Source organism: Plectropomus leopardus, chromosome 20 (assembly GCF_008729295.1).
Source record: "Plectropomus leopardus isolate mb chromosome 20, YSFRI_Pleo_2.0, whole genome shotgun sequence".
NCBI lineage: Eukaryota > Metazoa > Chordata > Actinopteri > Perciformes > Serranidae > Plectropomus > Plectropomus leopardus.
The window spans coordinates 8,194,579-8,212,988 of NC_056482.1; the positions used below are offsets into that span (position 1 = coordinate 8,194,579).

General features: G+C 40.5%; 1 protein-coding gene and 1 long non-coding RNA gene across 2 annotated transcripts; both read left to right on the top strand.

Annotated features, from left to right (window-relative positions):
* Positions 1–1,462: 1,462 nt before the first annotated feature.
* lrrc8aa (leucine rich repeat containing 8 VRAC subunit Aa) lies at positions 1,463–17,633 on the top strand. The gene is made up of 4 exons (XM_042508894.1): positions 1,463–1,654; positions 1,959–2,149; positions 9,625–11,749; positions 15,815–17,633. The coding sequence occupies exons 3-4, from the start codon at positions 9,635–9,637 to the stop codon at positions 16,088–16,090; spliced, it is 2,391 nt and encodes a 796-aa protein (XP_042364828.1). The 5' UTR covers positions 1,463–1,654; positions 1,959–2,149; positions 9,625–9,634; the 3' UTR covers positions 16,091–17,633.
* On the top strand, positions 11,762–14,203 carry LOC121959535. Its single transcript, XR_006106922.1, has 3 exons — positions 11,762–12,482; positions 12,897–12,991; positions 13,586–14,203. It is a non-coding gene; the product is annotated as an uncharacterized LOC121959535 (long non-coding RNA).
* Positions 17,634–18,410: the final 777 nt, after the last annotated feature.

Genomic DNA, 18,410 nt, shown 5'->3' on the forward strand with positions numbered 1-18,410 from the left:
GGAAGTATTTGTGGTATTGGACAGAGCAGTGTAAGAGGTAACTTACAAAATGTGAAGTCGGTACATCAGGTAGCAAATTGACGGGATGACTTTAAAGTGGAACAACTACGAGAAATAAAAAGAACAGGGTGTAAGATTTACCCTTATGTGGCTTAACTTATTGGGAACAGGTTGAGCCAAGAGACTTCTTTTTTTGAAAAGTCACATTTTGAGAATGCTTTATTTTAGACCCAGAGTGATTATATGTGTAATATACTGTATGTACATATTTTATTTGGAGGCATTACTGTCATTCCCTCACATTGAAACGCAGTTCAAGTAAAACTGGCTCAACTCACCCTGCTTCCCCCTATATGTGTCTTTTTAGAGGAAATGTCATTCTGTGAATGTAGTATTTACATTGTGGAAATTAACTAAGAATATTTACTCAAGTACTGTAATTAAGTACAAATTAGAGGTACTCTAGTGTTTCCATTCATGCTACTTAATTCTTATCATCTGCTATATAACATTTCAGAATGTATTTTACTGTTTACTCCACTGAAATTATCTTACGGCTGCATGTTACTTTGCAGATTTTTAATACAAACATATGATCAGCAAATTAGAAGGCATGTGGGGGCAGAGCCAAGGTCATCATGGCGAAATAAGAGGGGAAAAAAATAAGCCAGAATAAATAATAAGTAATAATAAATAATAAATAAGCTGAACCAGAAACCGGGCATTATCCAGACCCACTCCATAACAACAGAAGACATCACAACATCCTGATCAATTTAGTTTGGCCATCTCAGTAATAAACAGCCCCGTCAGCTGTAAATGTCTTAATCGCAGTCAAAAGATTTGTGTCTAAGTGTCTGATGTGAATCATTTCAATGCAATGAACATCATAATTCCATTCTCTCTAATAGTCCTCACTGCAGCGGATGCCATACTGGTGGTAAATGTCAGATCAGCCTCACCGTTTATTAGCTGTTTTGATTTTGTGACTGTCTGCTCAGAGTGTGTGGAGGCAGTCCTGCAAAAGAATAATGACCTAGTTTGCTTGAAGTTTATTTTCACCCATAAAGATGGTGCAAGTTCATCTTCAAGGATAAAATCCGTAAAAACGTTTTTAGTAAACATCCTTGTTTGGTGATTTCTTTAAACGCAGCCACCATAGGCTGACATAACGACTTTAATATCACCTCTCAGATTCTTAGATTTTCCTTCCAACCTCAAATATACATCTGAGGCAGGATCCTGTAATTTTACTGCACTAATGTATGTACAGATGGTTATCATCGCCTCATGGTCAGCCAATGCTTTGGAGGGAAAAGGAGATTATGTAACATCTTAAATGAGCTGGTGGTGACTGAGGGGTGTGTTGCTTAACCCGGAAACGTTGGACAAGCTTGTTCAGGGGGAGCTGCAGTCAGCCTGACAGGAGGAGGCTTCCCAGCGCTGACACACACCCTGTGTGAGGAGTCTACATGCAGTTTACACACTGCATTCCTCTGTTACTGATTTCAAACTAATTCCTACAACCTGAACAAAGAGGGATACCAGCAAAGGGCTCACTATCATTCAAGATAAACTAAGAAAGAATGAATATTTTAACTTGAAGCAAGAACAGAAGAGAAAATAACAAAGAGGTGGGGTTAAGCCTTAAAAGGTAAGATGTCCAAATATTGCTTGTTTAATATCACACCATGGTAGTCTATCTGACATTCAGCGCAATACATTTTTACATGGGGCATCTACTCTTTATTTACAAGACCTCACTTTAAGCCAACATGTATTACTTAGTAGGAACAGTCCTCTCTTTGTTTTTTGAAATGGATGTCTTAAGAAGTTGGTGTATGATCTCTGATAGATAAATAAATAGATGGATGGATGGATAAATAAGAGTTTTCACACTTTGTTACGCTACCTCCGTGCTTTTACTTTGACAGCGGCTTTGTCTGTATTTCCGGCAGGTTCGCGCAGCAGTTGTGTTCGTGAGATCCCGCGGACCCCTCGGCTCGTGCCTTCGTGTGTTTTTTGTCCTCCGTCACTGTGGTGCAGGGCTCCGGCCCGGTGTCCGAGCAGACACAGCTGCTGAGAAACGTTTGAGAAATGTGTCACCCGTGTGCGGCGGAGGCGAGAGACACCATCTTTAATAAAACAGGTGTGTCTTTTTTTTTTTTTTTGTCCTCCTCTGTCTCTGATGTGTTTGACGAGCTACAGTGAGCTGTGAGCTTTGACTGCCGCAGCGTGCTAACTGGACAGCGTTTCCCGTCCAGTCTCCGCTGACTGTTGTTGTGGTAAAGAGACACTTAATGAAAGGTCGCTCTCTGAGACAGACAGCGTGTTATTGTGTCTCGTAATGCCACATGAATAGCTAATGAGACATTTTCGGTCATATCAGTAACGTTTGGTCTGCTGTTGAGGGCCGGCGAGGTAACGCTGTTCTGGTAGGTGTTACATATGACACACACAGTTTTGGCGACTAAACTCAGGGATAGTAAGCGGTCATTTAAAATGCATATATTTGATATACATTTTGCTTTGTATCTCAATGAAATGCGTCTGCTTTTGCTGTAATAGTTAAATTGTGAATGACAGCCTGGTATGTTTGCATTTTGAGGTATACTGTTGAATTCATAGTGTATAAATCTTTCCTCACTGTGTCTACATTATGACATAAATATTGCAATGATACTATAAAACATAGGTTCCCTGTAATAGCCTGTGTAAGAGCTTAGGCCTATTTGATTGGTGTGTTTTATATTGTGTAACTTTTTTTAAGCATAATTGCAGTCCTCTGGTAAGGGGTGAATCAATATTGGCTGAATAGCTGATCACATTAGTTAAAGTATGTAATGAACATCTGCGTAAAGAGGTTTGAATGGTCTTGACCCTTGTTTTAAATGTATTTGTGTGTGTGTGTGTGTGTGATTATGACATCATCAGTGAAGAGAAAGAAAGTAGCTTTTTGTGAGTCTGAACCAGTCAGACCTGGTCAAGACTGAAATCAGTGCCCCCTCTGCTGCAGCTCCTAATGTCACACTCGCATGTCTACGGTTCGAGGCTTTGGCAGAGGGGCTGAGATCAGAGGCAGTGATAACACTGTTTTCACTGCTTCTTTTGTTTTTGCAGACCAGGGAGTATCTCGTGTTTTGGCATGGATGTGTTCAGAGACCTGGCTACAGTGTTGAAGGCAGCGCCCTGCTAATTCAGATGAAAGTTGCTCAGTGGCGCTTAAAGCCAAAAACGCTCAACTACCGCATATAAAGTTAGTCAGATTTTTGGCTCTGCTTCCGCATCATTGGGCCAATAAAACAAGTGCAGCAGAGATTTCCGCAGGCCAAGCTGGCTTCTTTCGGTTCAGCGCTCTGCTAGCTTAAATGGGGATAACATGATTTAATCTAGCAGATCTTCTACACTTTCCCAGTGTTATCGGACTGAATGGATCAAATCTTCATAGTGAAACAAGTCGTTTGGCGGGGGTTGTGATGCTCAATCAGACATCAAACACGTTTGCAGATTTCACATATCTCCGCACATCAAATTAATTGCCAGTTGTCTGCTCGGAAATGGTTGTCATCAGCATGACATCATGATGATTCGGTCTATGGAATCAACTTTTTGATTGACTCAGTGGCACAAATTTCCTGGTACAATGGCACGAGTTTTTCCCTTACTCTTTCCTGTAGTTTTTTTAGGTGTTCTTTGACCTTTACATTTTTTGCGTTTTGGATTCTTAAGAGCTTTTGGACCCCTTTTATAGAGGCCTCCTCTTACTCACAGATCAGTAATGAAGGAAGGAAATTAAAACGTGAGACAGATGCAATCGAGGTAGTCTCCATTGTTTTAAGGCAGGATAAAGGAAAAGAAAATAATTCTTCACTTACCCAGTGTTTGGGCAAAAAAACGTGTACTCTTGGTCAGTCTTCATTTTGATAACGACAGAATAAACTCGATGGGCCTCAGTTTATTTTACTTAAAATGTTTAATACAACACAAATCAGATCTTGGCACAGCATGTGTGCATGGTGGTACCAAAAACTTCACAGCATAGCATGTTGTCAAAAATCATACAAAAAGTCATAGTGTAGTATGTCGTCAAGAAACCATAAAAAAGTCATAGAATAGCATGCCATCCATAAAATCTCACACATCATACAGAAGCACGAGTAGTCAAGCTGTCTTAGAGGAGTCTAAATAATTGTCATGTAAGCCTCAGTCCAAGCTGTTTAACAGCGTGAGCCTCTAGAAGGCCCTCAGCGTAAGTATCTTAACCTTCAGACACACTGGAGCCTCTTCACGTGCTGTCTGCAGACAATGAAGGACTCTGAGGCCTTTCAAAAATACCAAACCATGATTATGCTATATTATACATTTCTACACTTATTAATATTCATAATATTCATAATGACATTCAGATACTTTCGTATTTAATCATTTCACCACTATAGGTACCGAGAAATATCCTGAGTAAGTTTAAGTATCAGAATCATATTGAGAAAAAAGTTGGAACAGTGCATTGCTTTTTCTTGAATTGAAGTTTGAGCGCTGGAGCTACAAATGCCGACTATTTTATTATCAGTCGCTACCACATACCTTCCTGACCATCAGTTGATAATTTACATTACACAATGTCAGAAAACGATTTTTTTAATATGAAAAGGAGCCAGATATCAAATTCTTTAAAAACATTGTGACATCTTCAAACATCTTGTTTTGTTTAGCTAACAGTCAAAACCCCAAAGATATTTTATGCACAATGATTTACAACAGAGAGAAACAGCAAATCCCATTATTGGACAAGTGGGAACTGGGAAATGTTTGGTCTTTTTGCTTTAAAATGACAATACTGATCAAAATATTTGCAGATTAATCCAGTGTAAACTTACGAATCAACTAAGGAACAGATTGTCCATAGGAAATGATCGGTGACATGGTTGCATTTTTCCCTTACATGCAGGTCAGTATTTGTTAAAATATTTCACCCAAAAAAAGACCATTGTATATCAGTTTTCTCAACATAGGGCAGCACATTTCTATTTACTTTCTTCTCTTTTTGAAAAGGAAGATCCAGTATAAACTGCAAAGAGACATCCCAGTCAGGATTTTCTTTCTCTATTCTTGTGTCTGACTGTAGTTTGAGTTGAGACTCAACAGTATCCTTGAGGAAAATTATAGTTGACTCTGTAATATATTGCTTCTCACAGCGGTGAGGTTCGCCCGCACCTCTTTCAGCCCATGTGTCAGGGCCTCATCACAAAGACTGCCTACACAAAGGCAGCTCTGTTCAAGGAACATATTCAGGAGAAATGTACCAGGATAAGGCTACAAACAGGAAGCCAACAGCAGAGTTGCTTCATTTTCCAGTCTTGACCTTTTGTTTTTTTTTTTTTGTTTTTTTTTAAGTACAGTTTCAATTTTAGTCTAAGTGCACTGTACTTATCTAATAGTAGTTAGGGTGATCAGATAGCTCTAGTCAGCAGGTGATTTACTTATTTTTAACAGAGATGACAGATCCCAGTTTAATGTACAACTTGTGATTCAGTGATTCAGTGCCATACAAAGTATTCAGCGCACTCACTTTTGAGGCCATTTGAAGTGGGTATGTACGCAAGGGGGATGGTGTCCCCCTCTTGCCTCCCACCTCAAATCGTCTACTGGTTTTAGTACCACATTGGAGAAATCTTTTACACAGATGTCAAGCTATAGGGCTGCAACGAATTCCCTTCTTTACACCGCCTTTGCATTTTTACACAGATCCAAATGACAACAGCATCATGTGATTTTTAGATAGCACGCTGGCATTGCGGAAGCAAAAACGGTGTGACATATAACACACCAGCGTCAGACTCTAGTGTGACATATAACATACATGTTGGCAGCACTTTCTAAACAAAAACAATGGCATAACATGTCAACAATAATCATTTACCATTGTCCTCAGCGTGGAGGGTAAGGAGCTCCCGGGCCTCATTGTTTTCTCAATTTTCAGATAGTTTTGAATGCGGTTCTTCTTTGAGTTAGCTGCTAACTAGGGCTGCAACCAATTATTAATGTATTAATCGATTAATTGGATTTCAAAAAGTAAAAACAGAAATAATAATAAAATAAATATTTTTCTCCCCCATCACTTTGTTCAAAAACATATTATAATTAACAAAAGTGCTAAAAGTACAGTGCATAAACAGGTGGTTGCTTGAACATCCCTGAGCTGTCAAAATAATATTAAATTATAAATAACAACTAGCACATAAAAATCGCATAATTGCTAGGGCATAAAATCAAATATGAAACAATTCAAAAACTAAATGTGGACAGCTTTTACAACATACTGTTACGTTTCCTCACTTTCAGACTGAACATACATGATTCTTTTGTCGAGACTTACTCTGCTGTTGAGCTCTCCTCCTCCTCACTTTCGATTTCGTTTTAGATGCTGCATCATAACTGTCGTGTTTGTGTGCCTTGCGGTGCCACTTTTGCATATTTTGCAGCTAACATACTTCCTTATTTTGCATAACGTGAAGTGCTCCCAAACTTTTTTTTGTATGAAACATTCTCTCTGCCTCCGCCATGCCTCTTCAAAACACCGGCTTCTCCTGTCTGCGTGTGACGTAAACAGTCCTGTGACACAGCGACTGACGTAATAATCGCACAATACAACAAATCAATAATTTTATTCATTGCCAACACATTTAATAATCGATTATAATCGATTTTTTCGATTCGTTGTTGCAGCACAACTGCTAACTGCTGCTAGCTATTTTTTTAAATCTCAAAAGCTGTGTCGCTAACATAACAGTTGTCAAATGTCACACCCATCTGGCCCACGATCCCGTTCTGCCGGCTGTTCCTTTCACACAGAAGTTTATTCTGCGCTCTTGCCACCTCTGTTGCAAGAAAAGGCGAGAAAAGTCTGTCCTCCCCATTCTGCGATTATATGTTTGTTTCATACAGAATGGCGAGGCATCTTAATAGCGTTATATTCCCACCTCAAACAGGCAGCGTAAAATGAGCTTTTGGTTTAAACTCTGGAGAAGTAGTGAGGGAAGAAGGGCAGTGTGACAAGATAAGGGGCTTGCAGGTTGTTGTTTGATGTCCTGCGTGAGGATATTGTGGAACAAATCTTGGATGTTCTAAAGATGTCAGTGACCGTATGTTTACGGGAATGGTATGCGAGGGTCTTCAAAAACTTATATTTTAAGACATGACTAATTGTTTTTACAGTTTACATTACCTTTTCAGTGCTGTCATGTGATGAGTCATTATCTACATAGTTTACGTTGGGGAACGCGCCTGCCTCAAGCTTGTCTGCTATACGTACATGACACAGGAAACATAAAAATGTGAGCAGGTTGTTGATCTTTTTATATAAAACTTTAGCCTCAATATATTACATGTATTATAATGAATTTGTTGCCACAGTGAAATGGAAATTGCATTGGTGCCACAGATTGTTGTTTTTTATACTGTGTTACTGATCAGTTAGAGGTGTTTTGGCAGCTTTTGTGCTGTGATTTCTGAAGTAAAGCAGCAACCTAACAGAGGAGGCCCACAGAGACTGTACTACCATTCTGGTTTGAACTGGATAAAACAAGGCTTTTTTTGTGACCACTTGACCAGCTATCCTCTTTCATCCTCTTCTTGTAAGTAAGGGCTGAGTTAAGCAGACAGGGAGATACATTTTTGGAATAGGAAAAGAAAAGTCATCAGAAGGTTATATGTGGATATACTCAAAGATAACAGCTTAGTCTAGTGTTAACATAAAGCTTGAAACAACTTGCAGAAGGAAAAAAAAATGCTTAGATTGCTGACTGTTTTGCATTACTCACACATTTACTGTGTGAGGAAGTAGCGTAGTTGCGGTTTGACAGTATTCCAGTATAAATGGACGTTTGGGACAGTCTCTCGGTTTGGAGGTTTCTTTGTTACGTTGTCATTTTGCTGAGAGCTTTCCAGTCAAAGTTCAAGTAGTTGTTCAGTATCGCCATTGATTCTGATTATTTAATCTTTGTTTGAGGCAGTGAAAATAGAAAAAATAGAAACAGTCATTCATGTTTTTGTTTTGTTTTTTATATGTCTAAGTGCGATTTGACCTCTATAAATGACATTTAGAACTATTAGCCTTAAAGAAGGGGCTTTTACAACTTCATTGTGTCGTGAACTTGTTTGTGCAGGGAAATCACTGCTCATCAGGAGATAGATGAAAAAACGGTGACTTGTGTGTGAGCATGCATGCTGTGTCAGGATCTGTGGTCCTTTTGCTTCCAGCTTACTCTGCAGTCTCAGAACCGCAGTGTTATGTTGACACATACAAGATGCTCAGGATGTCTCAGATGCACAATAGACTCTACAATGACTGCCAGTCATGTGCTACTTGGCCTCAATCATGCTGACTGGGCTGCATATATGATCATGAGTTCAGGACCAAATTGCTTATCTGTGTCATCTATACATTTTTTTTTTTTTTTTAAATGACATGCATGATATACTGCAACCAAATGCACAGTGTTTTGGAAACAGGACTCAACAAGGTTAAACTAGACTTCTTTCTAATTCCTCTGCATGAGATGTAAAAAGAGCAGGAGGTCATAGTTTTACAGGTAGCTATATTGAACTGCACTAATTTAGTGCAACTAATTTGAAGATTTTTTTTGAAGAAATTTTGATCGGTGTTTTTCACTAGATTCTGACATTTTATAGACAAATTTAATCGACTGAGATAAAAATCAGAGTAACTGGGAATGAAAATGATCATTAATTGTTTCTTAAGTTGTGTTTAAAATACACACATAAAGCACTTTAAATTGCTATTTTTTTGTAACTAACATTGGCATAGATGCTTAAAAATTAATTACTGATTAATGTCCTGTTGATCAACTATTCGATTCATTGACTAATTGCACTTATAGATATCAACTGTTGGAGAGAGTGGATAGCTTTGAGTGCCTTGGTACCTGACTTGGGTGCTGCATACTGACTCAGTTTTTGAGAAAGGCAAGGCAGAGACTGTTTAACCTGAGACGCCTGAGGAAATTCAAGTTATTCCCTCAAATACTGAGGTATTTCTACTCCTGCACCATTGAGAACGTTCTGACAGATAGCATCATTGCTTGGTACGGAAACCTACCGAACAGGTCCGCAAAGCAATAAAAAGACTGGTTTATTCATCTGAACATATTATAGGTGCTGCTCTACCCTGCATGAGATGTTGCAAAAATAAGGCCAGAAGAGTCATGAAAGATAACAACCAGCCAGTAACAGCCTTTTTCTCTGCTAATGTTGGGAAGAAGATACTGGATACACCAGGCCTGCCTAGGAGCAGCTTTTACTCTCAGGCCTCAAAGATCATAGATCAAGACATTTCCCAATCTTATATTCACTATTACAGCCTTTTAAATGCACAGATTGAGGGAACTGATAGGATAACATTTCGCTGGGATTGTATTTTACACAATTTCATTTGGCAAATTGATTGATTGTAGATGGAATTGTTTCAGCTTTAATTCATTGGCAACCAAACACAGTAGGTTTTCCCATTTACTCCCAACACATCAGTGTTTCCAAAATACAGTCCATTAAGTTTTCAATTTGCCATGTCACCAACTGATTACCTATTTTTCTCTGTCTTTTTAGATAAACCATCATGATTCCCATCACAGAGCTCCGGTACTTTGCTGACACCCAGCCGGCATACCGTATCCTGAAGCCATGGTGGGACGTTTTCACAGACTACATCTCAATCGTCATGCTGATGATTGCGGTGTTCGGTGGTACGCTGCAGGTCACGCAGGACAAGATGATCTGCCTGCCTTGCAAGTGGGTGGTCAACAAGTCCTGCGAGACCATGCCCGTCCCAAATGTAAGCACCGCTTACGCACCGGAACCCAAAGGCATTCAGTATGACCTTGACCGTCATCAGTATAACTATGTCGATGCAGTGTGCTACGAGAACGAACTCCACTGGTTTGCCAAATATTTCCCTTATCTGGTGCTACTCCACACCCTTATCTTCCTGGCCTGCAGCAACTTCTGGTTCAAGTTCCCCCGCACAAGCTCTAAACTGGAGCACTTTGTCTCCATCCTCCTCAAGTGCTTCGACTCCCCGTGGACAACAAGGGCTTTGTCTGAGACTGTGGTGGAGGAGAGCGACCCCAAGCCTCATGGGAAAATGAACGGTTCGATGGATAAGAAGGCTTCATGTGTGAGCGAGGATGTTGAAGCTAGCGTGCCCATGCTCCAACGAACAAAGTCCAGAATTGAACAAGGAATTGTAGATCGCTCTGAAACTGGAGTTTTAGATAAAAAGGAAGGAGAGCAAGCCAAAGCCCTTTTTGAGAAGGTGAAGAAGTTCAGGATCCATGTAGAGGAGGGTGACATAGTATACCGTCTTTACATACGTCAAACCATCATCAAAGTAATCAAGTTTATATTGATAATTAGCTACACAGCCTACTATGTACACTACATCAGGTTCAGTGTGGTGTGCACAGTGAACATACAGAAACTAACCGGTTACAGCACGTTCTATTGTGCTCACCCGTTAGCCACTCTTTTTAAGATATTGGCCTGTTTCTACATCAGCTTGGTGGTGGTTTATGGTCTTATCTGCATGTACACTCTTTGTTGGATGGTCAGCCGCTCCCTCAAACGATACTCCTTTGAATCGATCCGCGAGGAAAGCAGCTATAGCGACATCCCTGACTTGAAGAACGATTTTGCCTTCATGCTACACATGATAGATCAGTACGATCCTCTTTACTCCAAGCGCTTTGCTGTGTTTCTGTCAGAGGTGAGCGAGAACAAGCTGAGGCAGCTGAACCTGAACAACGAGTGGACGTTGGAGAAGCTGAAGCAGCGCATCACAAAGAACTCCCAGGATAAGCAGGAGCTGCATCTGTTCATGCTCAGCGGCATCCCAGACACTGTATTTGATCTGGTTGAGCTGGAAGTGCTCAAGCTGGAGCTCATCCCGGATGTAACTATCCCACCAATCATCGCCCAGCTTTCCAATCTGAGGGAGATGTGGCTCTATCACACACCAGCTAAAATCGAGGCTCCAGCTCTTGCTTTCCTGAGAGAGAACCTAAAGTCTCTTCACATCAAGTTCACAGACATCAAGGAGATCCCGCTGTGGATCTACAGCCTCAAGAACCTCAGCGAGCTGCACCTAACCGGGAACCTGAGTGCTGAGAACAATCGTTACATCGTCATCGACGGCCTTCGGGAGCTCAAAAGGCTCAAAGTGCTTCGTTTGAAGAGCAACCTGACCAAGCTGCCACAGGTGGTGACGGATGTGGGCGTGCACCTACAAAAGCTCTCCATTAACAACGAGGGGACCAAGCTGATGGTGCTCAACAGCCTGAAGAAAATGGTCAACCTGACCGAGCTTGAGCTTGCTCGCTGCGACCTCGAACGCATTCCACACTCCATTTTTAGTTTGCACAACCTGCAGGAGATTGACCTGAAGGACAACAATCTGAAGACGATCGAGGAGATCATCAGCTTCCAGCACCTGCACCGGCTCGTGTGCCTGAAGCTGTGGTACAACCAGATCGCCTACATCCCCATTCAGATCGGAACGCTCACCAACTTGGAAAGGCTGTATCTGAACAGGAACAAGATCGAGAAAATCCCCAGCCAGCTTTTCTTCTGTCGCAAGCTGCGCTTCTTAGATCTGAGTCACAACAATCTGACCAGCATCCACGCTGATGTCGGCTTCCTGCAGAACCTGCAGTACTTCGCTGTGACAGCAAACAGGGTAAGAGGCAAACAAGTTCTTAATTTTACTGTCTATGTGTCTTAGTGAAAATTTATTCTCATTCCCTGTGTTCGTAGAGAGGTAATCCCCTCTGTCTTTCTATCATGTGTGAGTAAGATTAGCTCAAAGGCCAGATAAGGTATTTACAAAGGTCAGCGCTTATAACTATCGATATCTTGGTAGACAGGTTGGGAATTATGGCTTTATAGATAACCACATGGCAGAGACTCGCAGTGGGGTATGATCAACAGATACTTTGCTGTACATTCATCTTGAAATCATGCAGAAGTTTGAGTTGAAAACACTGATACCATCTTGGTCTGTTTTAGGGATGCATGATATATGTCATGCTGAAAAATAATCGGCCTATAATGGGAAATTTATATTAATATGTATTCTTCCGATAATGAAATTATAGCCGATAATTTCAAGCCAATATGCTTTCAGTGCCTTATTAAGGGCAGCATCTACACACAGTACAGTATGTAGTGATACAGTTTTGAGGTAAGTTTGTGAGCTGCCAATAAATACAAAGAGGAAGAAAAAGATCAAGCGCAGCACGCCGACTACAGAGCAAAACATGGTGGTCTCTTATTTGACATATCATCACTTGCTTGAGCCGGAAGTCATTGTGGTGCGCCATCTTGAAGATCATCCCAAGGCTGTTATTTCTGCTCTGAGGAGTAACTCCACCTGCCTCATCTGAATGGGATGGCGGAGAAACAGTACAAGAGTAAGTGCTCATTATTTAAAGTTATTTCGTGCTTTGAAATGTTTTGTTATTTTGATGCAACACGTGTTGTGTTCACAACCCATTTGGTTATGTCAAAACAGCACCTTCCTAACATCTGTGTTATACAGCATCAGTTATTTATTGGAAAATGTGTTACTTTGACGTGTTAGGAGGTGTTTTCTAACACATGGTATCAAATGTTATAGAACCTCCGAGGTCTGATAAATAAGGGATGCTGTAGGTATACACACACGTTAGGAGGATATTATGGTAGGATGGTAATTAATTACTTAAATTCATGTGGCTAACACATTTTTTGTAGAGCCCATCATCAATTGTGATTGAAATAATACGCGTTTCATGGTGTGTAGGATGCCCTTCAGTGACTGGTATGAAATTTGTCTCATTTTACAGGGACAGACGAAGACAAGGCAAAGTTAATTTAATACAGGTCCAAAAATGAACACCTCTTCACTGAAAAGAGGCATACAGCCAAGAAGGCCTGAGGGGTGAGTTCACTGCTTAATATTTGATTTGTCACTGTTATTTTGCTGCACCGTGTGATAATCAATGCAATGTCTCACTATCACCATTGTCCACATACTTACTAAATATAGTTGTGCAGTAATTAGATCTATTATGCAACTGGCTGATTGTAAGTGATCTCACTCAGGCTCTTCCCATCACTTTGCAAGACTCTCATGAGTTAAATGGCACCTGTGAGGATATGGAATAAACCATGCTATTAATATTCCCTTTGAGTAATGAAGTTAAACAGTTGAAAATGATCTGGTACTGTCACATCAATGAGAGATGCCCTTCTACTAATATTGAACATAACTATCTTGTCACTGGAATCATACCAGGGATTCCAGAAGTTGACATATTTGTCCTACAGGGAAATCATACGGCTGATGAGGTTGGAGGAAGAAATGGGACAACTTAAAGTGAAAATGAAACATGGAATTTTGTGTTTATTATGAGCTCACTTCACCTCCATATAAAGCTTTTGTGAATGTTGTTATTTTACATAATGCGTCACATTCTAGTGGTTTCAGTGTGTGTACATCTCACTGGTAAATCCCTTGTTTGATATCTTCCAGGAGCTCAAAAATCCACAAAAGGAGACCGACATGGAGATGCCACCACAACCACTTGGCCATGGTTTTCTGTCATGCATGAGGCCATATGGGAGGCGGCCCCCTGTTGAGCCCTCAGTCCTGATGGACTCGTGTAGCAAGAAACTAAGACCTCTTGGGGCTGGAGCCACTACTTAGGGCCAGGCGTGTGAGGAGGAGGATCCTGTACAGCCTGGCATAAGTAGCAGTACCACCTCAGATGCAGATGATGAGCCATCCACATCTGCCTATCCACCACCTGCCAACAAACAACACAGCTCCAGAGGCACCTCGTTTTCACCGAATACATCTCAATCGTTATGCTGATGACTGCGGTGTTTGGAGGTACACTGCAGGTCACGTGGTTCAGCTACGTCGATGCTGTCTGCCACAAGAACAAGATACACTGGTTTGCCAGATATTTCTCCTATCTAGTGCTATTCCACACCGTTATCTTCCCGGGGCTGTAGCCATGACGTGGCTAGGCATGTGAGGAAGAGGATCCTGCATAGTTTGGCGGAAGTAGCATCACAGAGGCGGACGATGGGGGCGGCATTGTTGGCGTTCCTGGAGGATGACGCCAAGAAGGAGGACCAGCATTTCCAGGCAATGCAAACTCTTAAAAATTTTGGACCTTTTTGAAGAATTGGTTAAAAAACAATAAGTTAAGTGATTTTGTTTTTATTCATTTATTTATTGCATGTAAGTATGTTTTGTAAGTTTTTTGATATACTTTACAAGGAAAAATAAACAAACATTTGAATAAATAAACATCTGTTCTTTGTTTTTTGTTGTGTTAACAATGGTGACATCGGATTTGGTTTGGTCATGGCAGTGATTGCTTTGTCCATTCTGGGCTACCGTAGAAACATGGAACATGACAGATTTGGTGGAAGAGAACCCACTCCCTTTGTAAATATAAACGGCTCATTCTAAGGTAACGAATACACAACTATTCTTATTTTCAGGTGATTATACACTAAAGAAATCTACTTATCATATTCCATTTCTTAAATTATGTTTCCCTTAATTCAACCCTCCTGAATTTTGATATTTTGAGTGCCATGCCAAATCCTGCCATCACAGCCATGGCTGGATCTCTTCAGTTGGCTTCGGTTAAAGTTTCATTTCATACCAAAATGTTGTTTCTGTCATTCACAATGCAGGAATTTAATTCTGTTCACTGAGAAGTTTTCCTGAAAACACTTGTTTTTCACTCAGGATCATGTGTTTTCAGTAAAGGCTTCTATTACTGCAGTTTTACTGCGTTTGCTTGTGTGGTTGTATACTGAAAATAGGTTCCAGCAGGTTTATGTGCAGCCAAAAATAGTTCCATTAAACGGGACCCCTCTGGTGTCTGTTGTGTTTTTATGGCCTCTCTTACCTAAATCCTTTGTACACTGTTGGCACATTATCAATTCAAATGAGTTGCGTAATTGTGAATATTGTGTCCATGTGGGTGTTTTAGTAGGATGTGATTTCTTTGAACATCAATGAATGAAATGAAAATGAAATTTGTTTTTTTAGACTGACAAAAATAATTATAAAAAGGTCAAGGAGTTGATGGAAAATAAGTACATGAAGGCTACATTTTGATGGTCAAAGGTCAAGGTCACTGTGACCTTGTGTCCGTCTCATTCTCGTAAACCCAATGTCTGAAGAAGGCCTTGAGGGGAATTTACTCAAATTTGGCACTTGAACTCAAGAATGATTAGAATTTGGTGGTCGAAGTTACTGTGACTTCACAAAACATGTTTTTGGCCATAACTCAATGACTCATATTTAATTATGATGTCTAAAATGATGACGTTTTATATCCAAAAAGCCAAAAGTCATCTTTGCTGGGGCATCATAATGTTCTACAAAAACACTCCTCTGGCCATTACTCATCGTCGTATCTCAGGAGCAGAAGAGGAGACATTTGTTCAGATACTGAACTGGTTGTATAGATCTTTTGTGCTGCTTGTGGGAAGATGTGTGTGAAGCATCCATGTTTTCACAGACATTGATGTAAACTGTAAGTGCAACTTGACTGGAGCGCAGAGGCATACAACCGCAAGGTGGTAATTCTGGTTTTCTTTATGCCCTTTGCTCACATCTCAGATCACAGCCTCACCTGCCAGTGCATATTGATTAGAAATACAACAGTCAGCCTTCATGTTCGCCCGTAACTTCCACCCCTCATTATCCTTTCTCTTATCCTCTCCACTTAAGATCGAGACTTTGCCCCCAGAACTGTTCAAGTGCAAGAAGCTGCGTACTCTGAATCTGGGAAACAACTGCCTGCAGACGCTGCCGTCACGCTTCGGGGAACTCACCGGTTTGACCCAGCTGGAGCTGAGAGGGAACCGCCTCGAGTGTCTCCCGGTGGAGCTCGGCGAGTGTCGGCTGTTGAAGAGGAGCAGTCTGGTGGTGGAGGAGGATCTGTTCAACACGCTGCCAACGGAAGTCAAAGAACAGCTTTGGAGGGCCGATAAGGAGCAAGCTTGAGCTAAACTTCTGTGGAAAGCTACAGAGGAGTGAGGTTTGATTTCAGATCACATGATCAAGTGATATTGTTTGCAGCAGTGTCAGCCAAGCAGGCCCAGAAAAGTGATGGCTTGTTTGACTGGTGCTTTGGGGCTTCCTGGTGGGACACATAAAAGCAAGGGATGTCAAATTTCAAGACCTGCAAGGATTTCTTTATGTGAATCACAAGGAATAATCTCGATGATGAACGCTGGTTCAGTAATGGGGCTTTTCTGTAATATCATCCTGAATATAAAGCTGCAAGGATGCAAGCAGGCGATGTCGCATATGCATGCCACTGTAGGACCTTGCTAAAGCAAACCTGTTCATAAGAGAGCTGAAAAAAAAAACTTAGCATGATTCAGCCTTGCCAGTGAGCTAAATGTGCTCACTATCACATCTCTGCTGATCATGGGATACATGCACAAATTGAAAATGCTCGAAGCAGTGTTTGCCTGAACTTCCTTTGGCCTTGAGACTCAAAGTTTTGAAATTTTTACACTTACATTTGCCGCGCCCCATGTGGCTCAAACCTGACAAATGTTAGTAAATATATTATAGTGCGACCGACAGCCAGTGTGTCCAGGCATGAAGGTTTGATCCTGTTATTTCCTTCAGGCTCTCTGTATACTCAACACGCTCAGAGGCATCTTTTTATGTGAACAAAATTAATCCATGATGGCCAACAATCAACGGACCATCCCACAGCTGATCTCACAGCTTAGGCCTTAACTCAGAACTGATGAAACAACATCAGAGAAAACAATAGTGGACGAACTCTACAGTACATTGTCTAAATACCCTGCAGCTGTTAATTTATAACATCAGTCAGTGTGGCAGGCGATTTCTTAGCTGTGTGGGAGCTGTGGTTGAAGCACACTTTTTAATTTGCTTTTTGAAACATGTCTTAATTAGGCACGTCAAACAGGCTTTACTTTATTTTATATGACATAACACAACATGCATTATTGGTGTGTATTGTGTTTTTTGAGACTGATTGTGATTGCACCTATTGAAACAAGGTTAAGTTATTTTATCTTCAAGATACATCATATGGTACTTTCAAATGCTACCACACATTGGTATCACGTTTGGGCCTGTGAAGGAGGCTGCGTTGCGATTGGTTCAGCTTTCAAGTGAGACGCAGTCAAAGTCCAATAAGTGACTGAATGCCACACATTTTTACATAGCCATTGATTTGCTGTTTTTGTGTAACTTTTATTTTAAGCTGCTTATGGAACATATAGTCAAATAGTTGATCTCAAGTGACCTTTGTTTAATTGAAGTCTGAAATGTATGTTGCTTCACATACTAGATTGTAGTTACACAAGGTGTCCTCCTGCTGACAGGAAGTAGACTGTCCCTGAATTAGAGATGCACAATAATGTCAGCTTGTCGTCAGTATCGGCTGATATTGGCATCAAAATGAAATATCTGAATTGGCAAACATGCTGATTTCCGCCGATATCACAAACCGATATTTTTTTAAATCATTATTGACATTGTGAACATTTAAAAAACATGAACCCTAAGTTGAAGTATTTTTCTTATTTTGCACAATGAATGAACATTACATACATTAAAAAGCATTGTATATTATGTCTTCATCTGCTGGTGGGACATCACAATAAGATTATGCATAATATGATGTTAATTCCACTACAGAAGAGGCTTGATAATCACTAAAATTAGGTGGAGGAAAAAAAAGTGAATATATTGATATCTGTATCGGTTATTGGCCAAAATGAAAAATCCAATATCGTTTATCCCTACCCTGTATTAAAGTTACAGGGAAACATAAACATTTAGAAAACTCCCTGTCACATTTGATTTCTTTGTCTGTTAAATTAAAACGTATGCAAGTTTGCACAATGCTAATCATACAACCAGAATACGATGTAGACTGAAGCAAAAAGTAAAAATCATGGTACTTTTTATGCTCAGACAGTATGATTTAGAATTATGAGACCTCAGATGATTGTTACCTCAGAGTGGATGAACTTGTGCAGATGTGAGACAGGAGAGTCTTAAGTAGCTGCCAGGTCCTGCCAGTCTCTAATACCCTTTTTGTTAAAATGGAACCAGTTTAATTCTGGTACCTGCACCTTTTGAGCAGTTCAGAGCCTTTGGACCAAAACTAAATTGGTTCAGAATCCAAAAAGTTTGTTCTTAGATGGAACCAAAAAACAGCAGGTTTTTCTTAACCTGAAGTGCAAACTGTGACAACATCAGTGCATGTGTCATATTCTGCAGGGTGGAAAGGGAGAGATGCAACAACAGAGAGGTAAACTGAGAAAGACGT

Coding starts and splice junctions, on each gene's coding strand:
- lrrc8aa (XM_042508894.1), top strand. CDS start 9,635: ATGATTCCCATCACAGAGCTCCGGTACTTTGCTGACACCCAGCCGGCA. Junction 11,750..15,814: donor TCGCTGTGACAGCAAACAGG/GTAAGAGGCAAA, acceptor TCTCCACTTAAG/ATCGAGACTTTGCCCCCAGA.